The sequence below is a fragment of the Myotis davidii genome, unplaced genomic scaffold (genome assembly GCF_000327345.1).
Source record: "Myotis davidii unplaced genomic scaffold, ASM32734v1 scaffold1383, whole genome shotgun sequence".
In the NCBI taxonomy this organism is placed as follows: Eukaryota; Metazoa; Chordata; class Mammalia; order Chiroptera; family Vespertilionidae; genus Myotis; species Myotis davidii.
This window is the reverse complement of record NW_006295083.1, coordinates 529,945-540,808: the sequence shown is the minus strand read 5'-3', so window position 1 is coordinate 540,808 and position 10,864 is coordinate 529,945. Positions and strand designations below refer to the sequence as shown.

At 39.6% G+C, this 10,864-nt stretch overlaps 1 protein-coding gene across 1 annotated transcript in view; it reads left to right on the top strand.

Moving 5' to 3' along the window:
- TMEM164 (transmembrane protein 164) overlaps positions 1 to 10,864 on the top strand; it is a 218,859-nt gene that overhangs the window by 125,552 nt on the left and 82,443 nt on the right. The window contains exon 3 of the mRNA XM_006769695.2: positions 2,276 to 2,342. Coding sequence (XP_006769758.1) covers positions 2,276 to 2,342 — 67 coding nt within the window. The remainder of the gene's footprint in view (positions 1 to 2,275; positions 2,343 to 10,864) is intronic.

Sequence of the window (10,864 nt, the reverse complement as noted above, 5' to 3'; positions counted from 1 at the left end):
AAGGGAGAGAGATAGAGAGTTAGAAACATTGATGAGAGAGAAACATCGATCAGCTGCCTCCTGCACATCTCCTACTGGGGATATGCCCGCAACCCAGGTACATGCCCTTGACCGGAATCGAACCTGGGACCTTTCAGTCCACAGGCCGACGCTCTATCCACTGAGCCAAACCTGTTTCGGCTGTTTTTTAAATCTTGATGTTGGTTTTATCTTCTTTATCTTTGGCCTTCCACAGTCCAGTTTCACCATCCTCAAGATTCAACATTTGATTCCCCAATTTCTAATTGGCCTTGTGTAAATGCAGCATTTAAGGCAAATGGCAAAGCCTGGCACCACTGTCCCTTATGCTTAGTACATTATGCAGAGTGTTATGCTGTGTCTGTCACATAGGAGGGGTAGACTTAGGCCAGACTCTACTTCACCTGAGGCCTGGGATGGCTGGTAATGACCCCTGGTCTAGGCACTGAGGCTTGAGCCAGAGTTTTCAGCAGTCAGTTTCTCAGAGCATGCAGTATCCCTATGACCCTGTCGTAAAAGCATTGTGACCTGGCCAGCCTTGGGAGTTAGGAGTGGCATTGTATTGGTGTTCTTCCTCCCTTTGATGGACCAAGCCAAGTCCTGGTGAACTATAGGACTGTGATGGCCTGCCATGACTTAGGAGCATTCCCTTCTTGGTCATTCCCTGAAAGCATATTAAACCTTGGGCAGTGGATGTTGGAGGTGGCAGAGAGAACCCCTGAAGCCCAAAGGAAAAAGTAGCATCCCCACCTCTCTGCCAGAGGTCATTTTTGCAAGGGATGGTACAGGAAGGCTCTGATAGAAAGCAGTGAGAGGGATATAAGAGTTTGGAGCCTGGAGTCTGATAAACCTGGGTTTGAATCTTGGCTCTTAAGTGTGTTGTTTACCAGGTCACTTTGCTTCTTTGAATCTGGTTTTCTCATCATCAAAATGGGAAAAGTAATTATACCTTATCTCATGAGATTGCTGTAAAAATTAAGCAATGATGTTTATGTAAAGAGTTAATTAGATACTTTCCTAGAATATGTTAAGTGTGCATCATCACTGTCATTTTGGCTTTGGCAACAAGAACAGCAGTTAAGAAACACACTGGGAGAAATGAAAAGTAGGCTTGGTGCTTCTGTGTTATTCCCTTGGGTCTACTTTTAACTTCTGTTAATCTTAGGCACACATCTGTCAGCTCCAAGAGAAGAGTTAATGTCCTAGGGGTCTTCAAGGTATGGACTGCTTTCATATTCCTGGTATAGGAGAAATCCTGGTATCTCAGGGCCGCTGTGTTAGTGTGTGTGTGTAAGAGATGAAGGGAGTGAGAGAGGGAGAGGGGGAGGGAGAGACTTGAGATCTAGGAGGCATGTTGACTCATCGGTGGTTATGTGTGACTCATCAAATCAGCTTTTCTTTAGGAAGAACAGACTGTCATTCTTTACTTCTCTCTTAGTAGTAAAGGACCATTTGCTTGTAATCATAGAGAAAGCTATTTAAATCTGTCTTTGGAGCCCTTTGCAAGTATAGTTTGTTTCTGATGTGGTTGTTCTTGAATTATAAGGGATTTCTAGTGTGTGTTTTAACAAGTTTGTTATTGGGAGGCAGTATCACTACACGATGCTGAAGTGACCACCTTCTCCCTGCCATCCCTTCCTTTGAAGTCACATATACCAATATATAAAATAGATCAAAGGAAGGCTGGAAGGCTGCCACTTCTGCCCTCACCACCTTCTGTAGCAGCCCCTAAAAGCATTTCTAAGAAGGCGGGGGAACAGTTTGCAAAGCACTGCAGTCGGCCCTCTGGGTTGTACTGGCTTTTTTATGTTCAGGTTTGCCATTTGGGGAAAAGGATTGGACATAGTCCCATAAATAAGCAACTCTGTTATAAGAAATAGGTCTCTACTGTAATAACAGAGCACTTGGACACTGCAGCTTCCCTTTCTAATGTTGTCTGAGCTGCAGTAGTTGAAGCCATAGATTGGGGCTGACTGGATGATTTGGGAGATCAGAGCTCAACATGTAATGAAGTATTGTAACCGAAGTTTGTTCCAAATGTGTTTGGGGGATTTTGAGGCAGTGATTATGCTCTTTAGAACATTTCAGTTAATACAAAATATGCAGCTTCTCCTTTATAGTGCACATGTGCCAACTCCAATGCTCTTTTACATGGACAGCCATTGTTTACATTCTCTCCCATATGGTGTGGCGTAACCTGTCTGCCTCTCCATCAGAGTCTGTATGTGACCTAGACTTTACTTTTCTTCCCCTCCAGGCTACAGATGCACATGCTGAATGGAGCTCTTCTGGCCTTGCTGTTTCCTGTGGTAAATACCCGGCTGGTAAGTAGTTTCTTCTAAGAGCATGCGAGCAACACACAAAGCAGCATTTGCCTACTACTTCATTTTGCATTGCTTGTCCTCATCCTTAGCTCATGTGCACATGTGAGTGTTAAAATATCTACATATACTTTACCTTTCAATAACATAGGTTTGAACTGTGCAGGTCCAGTTATATGTTGATTTTTAAAAATAAATAACGTACAGTACTGTAAATGTATTTTCTTTTCCTTATGATTTTAATAACATTTTCTTTTCTCTAGCTTACTTTATGGTAAGAAAATATATTATACATAAAACATACACAATATGTGTTAATTGACTTTTTATGGTATTGGTTAGGCTTCAGTAGGCTATTAGTTAAGTTTTGGGGGAGTCAAAAGTTATACATGGATTTTTTGACTGCATGGGGGGTGTCACATCCCTAACCCCTGTGTTGTTCAAGGATCAACTGTATTTACTAGTAATTTTGAGATTTGATGCAGCCCTGTATGGATGAGTGGAACATGATGGAAATAGGAGCATTTTGTGGAACTCTGAGGCTTGCAATAGTGGTTTAGGCCAGAATCAGGACAGACCAAAAAGCCTACAGAAGCTTTTGGAGAGATTTGGTAGAGAGAAGGGAGACTGGGGACCCCACCCATTAAACAGAAGATTCCAGATGTTTCTAAGGGTCTCTAGTGTGAACTCAGTCACATTGAACCAAGATAATCTGCTGGGAAGTTTGAAAGCCTATCTGCTTTGCCTAGGACCCCGTTGGGCAAGGATTAGATTCCTTCCGCATTCGTCCAAACCCACAGGGAAGTCTGGGCCACACACATCCTCTGTGGCCAGAAGGTAGAATCCCACTGTGGCAGGAAGCTGAGTGATAAACCAGCAGAGAGAGAAGCTAGAGCTACAGAGCTGGGTAGCAGGGCCCCATCCTCAGAGTCCCACATGTGGGAATGCAGAGGGATTAGTAGGCAATGTTAGAAAGCACAGGGAAGAAATCACTGATAAATTCTTCCTTTTGCTTTTCATTTGCATGATTTAAGTTTGCCTCATGCAGTAAGATCAGAGTTTAAATCTCAAGATGATAATTTTTCCTCTTTAGATAACATAGTTTACAAGGTATTTTCACATAACAGTTGTGTAATTTAGATAGAGCAAGTATTACAGCCTTTTGTCACAAAGAAAGAAACTGACATTCAGGGAGTTACACACACACATGCACCCACACACATGCATACACATGTGTGCATGCACACACACATACACACATGGGAGCTTAAGCCTCCAGATCCTATGACCACAATTATACTCGCACTCTCTCTGAGAATTTAGTCACTCCCTCTCCACAAATACTCATGAATATTCTTATGATTGTCATAATTTTCTAGATGCATATTATACATCAATAGAAATTAAAAGGAAAATTATTCATTTAAGCAGTGGTCTTGAACTCTCAGTATGTTCTAGGCTCACCTAGGGGTGCTGTAAAAAAACAAACTGACAAATAAAAATTAAAAAAAAATTTTAAAAATATATTTTATTGATTTTTTACAGAGAGGAAGGGAGAGGGATAGAGAGTTAGAAACATCAATGAGAGAAACATCAATCAGCTGCCTCCTGCATATTCCCCACTGGGGATGTGCCCACAACCAAGGTACATGCCCTTGACCGGAATCGAACTTGGGACCTTTGAGTCCGCAGACTGACGCTCTATCCACTGAGCCAAACCGGTTAGGGCAAATTAAAAATTTTTGATGCCCTGTCTCCCTCCCCAATGCCTCAGATTACAGTTCTGAATTTTTGGCCTGTGATGCAGCCTGGGTACAGTATTTTAAAAAGTTCCTTCTAACATGGAGCTGCAGTTAGAGCCACTGATTTTGTGCAATGGTTCTGAAACAATGTTCATAGCAATAACCTAAAGGAATGGCTGAAAAATGAGGTTTGCCAGTCCTGGATGGTGGCTCAGTTGGTTGGAGTGTAGTCCCATGCACGAGAAGGTATCAGGTTTTAGATTGTGGATTGGATCCCTGGTGTGGATGTGTCCTGGAGGCAACTGATCGATGTTTCTCTCTCACATGGATCTCTTTCTCTCTCTCTTTCTCACATGGATCTCTCTCACTCTCGTTCTCTCTCAAATCAATAAAAACATATCCTTGGGTCAAGATTTTTTTAAAAAAACAAGTGGTTTGGCAGACCCCATCCCCAGAAAGTCTGATAGAGAGGGTCTTGGGTAATGCCAGGGAATGCTGATTGCATGAGCCCTCAGACCAGTCTTGGAAAATCAGTGTCACTAAAAATTCTATGTTACTTTGTGTGTAACTCAAAGTGTGGTCTAATGATCAGCTTCATGTGGCTGCTGCTTGTTAGAAATGCAAAATTTCAGGACCCACCTCAGACCCACTGCATCAAAATCTGCATTTTAACAGGTTCCTCAGGTGGCTTATATGGCCTGGCTCCTTTCTTCCAAAGAGCACAAAGCACCTTACAGGTTGACCATTCAACCTCCAGAAGCTGGAAACACCACAGTGAAAGAGGGCAGGCCATATAACACATCCTTGAACAACATCGTTTTCTTGAGATGCTGTAGGAACTTAACTCCTGTTTATATGAATGGATATGGCAAAATTGGTTTCATTATACATAATTTTGCTTAGAGTTGCAGAACCTATCAAAGATGTTAAATGAGGACTTACTGTATTGTCTCTGTCATATAGGCCTGGCACATTAAGTTCAGTGTTCTCCTGTTAGCTGGGATCAGTAGGCAAGGCTGCTAACATAGGTACCTTTGCCCTCCCTTCTGCATTTCCCCATACTATGTGACTGACTTGACTTCTCATGGTGAACTGTAGAATTAGAACTCCTTATTTGGTCTCAGAGCTATAGAGGATAATACCCAAGAATGGTGTAAATCAAACAAATAGAAAACACATTTCTTACTGGCTCAGGTTTGTGGAGCAGTGCTGGAGCTCAAGTTACTCCCTGCCTGTGGAGGTAACCTGCTAAGACAGGGAAGTGTATCCAGTTCTATCTTATTCCATTTCTCGAATCACCCTGCTACTGTTTTCTCAGGAGATTCCCAGGTCAGGAAGAGAGAAGTCTGCTTTCTTCATTTTTTTTTTTTAGCAGCTCTATCAGTTTCAAGGAACAAATGGCATACCAGAAAATTATTCATAGAGTTAGTGATCTTGAATGTGAGTTCATCTAGCCCACAACTTTGGCCAAATAGCCTCTGCCATCAGTTGAGGTGGCTGTGGTTCCTCTAATTAGGTCACCTATATCTCTCCTCTTAGTGTGTCCTTTCCCCTGAGAAAAGCCTAAATCTTCTCCTTGCAGAACTACTGAGAATTAAACAGATGTTATGATTCCCATTGTGCAAGGTTGAAAATAAAGGCTTCAACAGGCCCATTTACATACCTGAAGTCAGAATGCTGGTGGTGATGTTTTCATTCAATCAATATTGTGTTACACCAAAGGTATATAGCTTCCCTTAGCCTGCGTATGTTTCCTTAGCCCTCTTTACATCAATAACAACAACAGCAGCTGACACTTGAGTGCTTACTATGTGTCTGGTACTATTCTAAGTACTTTCCATTGACTAGTTTATTTAATCTTCACAATACACTTATGAGATAAGGTACTCTTATTATCCCCATGATCAAGGTGCTAGTAGGGTTGTTTTCCTCTGAAGCCTCTCTCCTTGGCTTGCAGAGGGCCACCCTCTTGCTGCCTCTTTATATGGTCTTTCCGCTATGTACACATACCTTTGGTGTGTCTCTCTGTATCCAAATTTCCTCTTCTTATAAGGACACCTGTCAGATTGGATTAGGGTCCACCATGATGGCCTCACTCTATCTCCAAATATAGTCACATTCTGAGGTACCAGGGATTAGGGCTTCAACATATGAATTGGAGTGGGTATACAAGTCAATTCTTAACAGCTTTCCTACTCTATACAGAAAACAATGTTTCTCTCTCCTCCTCCCTTTCTTTCTTCTCCTTCCCTCCTTTCCTTTTTCCCTTTCTCCTTCTTCCCCTCTCTCATTGCACATTTGCTATATTTGTTATAATACCTAATACTTTCTAAGTAAGTGTCAAGCTGTAGCCAACCAGCTTATCAAGAATGTTAAAGTAATGTTATCTTTATTTTTAGCTTTCAGCTGTCTTTTTTTATTTATTGTCTAAAGTTTTACACATGCCTCCTTTTTCCCCCGCTTGACGCCCCCCTCCCCAGCCATTCCCACCCCAGGCAAGCCTCCACCGCCCCAGTGTCTGTGTCCATTGGTTACGCTAATATGCATGTATACAAGTCCTTTGGTTGCTCTCTAACCACTCCTCCCCTACCATTTGTCTCTGGATCATTCTTGTTCATCAAATTATGTTGATTATTATATCCCACATATAAGTGAGATCATGTGATATTTATCATTCTCTGACTGGCATATTTCGCTTAGTATAATGCTTTCCAGTTATATCCATGCTTTTGCAAATGGTGAAAGTTCCTTCTTTTTTATAGCCGCGTAGCATTCCATTGTGTAGATGTACCATAGTTTTTTAATCCACTCATATGTTTGCAAATTTTAGCTGTGAGAAATTGTGCTGCTATGAACATAGGGGTGCATATGTAATTTCTTTTTTTATTTATTTACTTATTTATTATTAAATTTATTGTGGTGACATTGTTAATAGGATCAAATAGGTTTCAGGTGTAAATTTCTATGTTACAAGATCTATATATTGCCCATCATCCAAGTCAACTCATTTTTAGTCACCGTATATGCCGGGGTTCTTGTCCCAGCACCAAGAAGCATTCAGGAATTTGGAAAGGGCTGTGCGTAGATGACATAGGAATCCAGAGACTAATAAAGAGTCTGGAGACGAGATATAATTTTGAAAGGTATTTGGGGGTCAGAGGAGCTTAGCTAAAGGAACTAAGATCTAAGGTCTTAAGTCTAAGGCCTTAGGTTCTCCTTCTCCCCAGGACCCCATGCTTTTTATTAACACAACTTGTCCTGAGGTGAGGCAGAGATATACACTTCAAAGGGTCAGGGTTTGGTACAGAGTCCATAGGTGTGAGATGATACCTACTTGTTGTTTGATTTGCATCTCTCGGATGATTAGTGACTTTGAGCATGTTTTCATATGTCTCTTGGACTTCTCTATGTCCCTTTCGAAAAGTGTCTACAAAGGTCCTTTGCCCATTTTTTATTGGATCATTTATCTTCTCATTGTTAAGTTGTATGAGTTCTCTTTAAATTTTAAAGATTAAACCCTTATCTAAAATATCATTGGCAAATACTAGGTGTACCAGTTAATAATGTGGATTTTTTTCAATAAATGGAGTTACACATATGTTGATACATATGCAATTTGATATGTATGCTATTTTGTTGTATTGACAGCAAACTTCAAAACTTTATATATCAAAATTTCTGAAGGTGTTAACATCATAGATATTTTTACGCTTAAAAATGTCAAATTTCATGCCAAAAGAAGAGCATTTGTGGGAAATTTTAATTCATTGCTTTATTTTTGAAGAAAAGTGTTGCTCAAAGTTATTGTACACTTCGGGAAGCTTATGGTGAATATGCTCCATCTCAAGATACTTGTGAATGCTGGTTCAAATGCTTTAAAAGTGATTATTTCGATGTGAAAGATAAAGAACATCCAGGTCAACTAAAAAAGTTTGAAGACCAACAATTACAAGCATTATTGGGTAAAGATGCGTGTCAAACTCAAACACAACTTGCAGAAAGATTAAACATTGCTCAGCAAACAATTTCCAGTTATTTACAAGCAATGGGAAAGATTTTAAAGGAAGGCAAATGGGTGCCACATCAACTGAATGAAAGACAAATGGAAAACCGAAAAGTCATCAGTAAAATGTTGCTTCAACGGCACCAAAGAAAGTCTTTTTTGCATTGAATTGTGACTGGCAATGAAAAGTGGATTTATTTTGAGAATCCCAAATGCACAAAATCAGAGGTTGACCCAGGTTAACCATCAACATCAACTGTAAGGCCAAATCGCTTTGTAAATAAGACCATGCTCTACGTTGGTGGGATCAGGAAGGTGTGGTGTATTATGAGCTTCTAAAACCAGGTGAAACCGTTAATACTGATCACTACTGACAACAATCAATTTGAATCACGCTTTGATCATGAAACGACCAGAATATTCTAGAAGACTCAGCAAAGTAATTTTGCTTCATGATAACGCACCATCACACATTTCAAAACGAGTTAAAGACACTTTAAAATATCTTGCCCGGGAAGTATTAATGCATGCGTTGTATTCATCAGACCTTTCTCCTCCAGATTACCCCTTTTTCCAATCGATGGCACTTCATCATACTTTAGCACTTCAAAACATACAAAGAAGTGGAAAATTGGGTCTCTGAATGGTTTGCCCAAAACAAGAAAAGTTCTATTGGGACAATATTCACCAAATACCTGAAAGAAGGGGGAAATGTGTAGCTAGTGATGGACATTACTTTGAATAAGGCACTTTTGATATATCTCTTGAAATTATCGTGTTTTCTTCGATTAAAAAGTTCGCATTTTTAATTGGTACACCTTATATGTTCTCCCATGCAGTGGGCTGTCTTGTTGTTTTGTTGATGGTTTCTTTTGCTGTGCAGAAGCTTTTTATTTTGATGTAGTCCCATTTAATTATTTTCTCCTTAGACTCCATTGGCCTAGGAGCTGTGTCTGTAAAGGTATTGTGCTACGACACATGTCTGCTATTTTTCTGCCTATGGAGTCTTGTAGGATTTTTATGGTTTCCTGTCTTACATTTAAGTCCTTTAGCCATTTTGAGTTTAGTTTTGTGTAAGTTGGTGATTTAGTTTCATTTTTTTGCATGTATCTGACCAAATTTCCCAACACAATTTATTGAAGAGACTGTCTTGACTCCATTGTATGGTCTTGCCTCCTTAGTCAAATATTAATTGAGCATAATGGCTTGGGTCGATTTCTGGGTTCTCTGTTCTGTTCCATTGGTCTATATGTCTGTTATTGTGCCAGTACCAGGTAGTTTTGAGAACAGTGGCTTTGTAATATAGCTTGATATCAGGTATTGTGATCCCTCCTACTTTGTTCTTTTTCTCAAGATTGCTGTGGCTATTTGGGGTCATTTTTTATTCCATATGAATTTTTGGAGGGTTTTTTCTTGGTCTGTGGAATGTTCCATTTGTTTATGTCTTCCTCTGTCTCTTTTTAACTATGTCCTGTAGTTTTCTGAGTATAGGTCTTTTACCGCCTTAGTTAAGTTTATTCTTAAGTATCTTAATTTTTTTGCTGCAATGGTAAATGGGTTTTTTTTTTTCTTAGTTTCTCTTTCTTTTTTTTCTCTCATCACACCAAAAAATAGAAAGTTTATTCTCTGATGAAACTGACCAAGAATTCTAGTGAGATGGATGCTGGATATGACTGAGAGCAGAGGCGAGGTGCTAAACTACAAGGAGGGAGTTAAGTTCTACCAGCTCATGTCTCTGCCTCTGCCTCTGCCTCTGGGCTCTTGGAATGCTGAAAGCGAGGCTGATACGCCCAGATAGCAGCCACAGAGCCTCTTTTTTGATGAAGCTGACCAGCTCAGGAGAACAAAATAGTACTTAAAATGTAATTGACAGTCTTGGACTAATGTGTATGTGAGTGTATGTATAATATACAGATATAGGCATAGGTATGGATAACAGGACTTCTTTTCAATTTGTTTATGTGATGTGTCACATTTATTGATTTGCGGATATTGTACTAGCCTTGCATCCCTGGAATAAATCCCACTTGGTCATGCTGTATGATATTTGTAATGTAATGCTGAATCTGATTTGCTGGAATTTTGTTGAGGATTTTAGCATCTATGTTCATCAAGGATATTGGCCTGTAGTTCTCTTTTTTTTTGTAGTGTTTTCTGGTTTTGGAGTTAGGGTAATGCTGGCTTTGTAGAATGAGCTTGGAAGTTTTGCTTCCTCTTGAATTTTTTGGAATAGTCTGAGGAGGATAGGTTTTAGTTTGTCTTTGAATGCTTTGTAGAACTCCCCTGTAAAGCTGTTTGGTCCAGGGATTTTGTTTGCTGGAAGATTTTTGATCACTTCTTCAATTTCTTCAAAAGGTATCATCCTATTCAGGTTTTTTGATTCTTCCTGATTCAGTTTTGGAAGATTGTATTTTTCTAAGAATATGTCCATTTAGTCGGGGTTGTCCATTTTTTTGGAATAGAGTTGTTCATAGTATTTTTTCATAATCCTTTGTATTTCTGTGGAATGGATTGTTACTTAACCTCTTTCATTTCTGACTGAAATACAGAAATTTTTGGAGAAAGTTATTTAATTTGTAGTTTGAGTGATCATATAGGCTTGGTAGGTTTTGACTTTAGTAAAGCACTTGACAAATTTTCCCTGATTTCATTGTATTTTCTTAAGGCTATTATGAGTAAATGGAGATTCAGTTCTCCATAGTTGAAGGAAACTTTTTTCTTTTTTTTAATTAAGTTTTTGAAAGTGACATTGGTTAATAAGATGATATAGATTTCAAGTG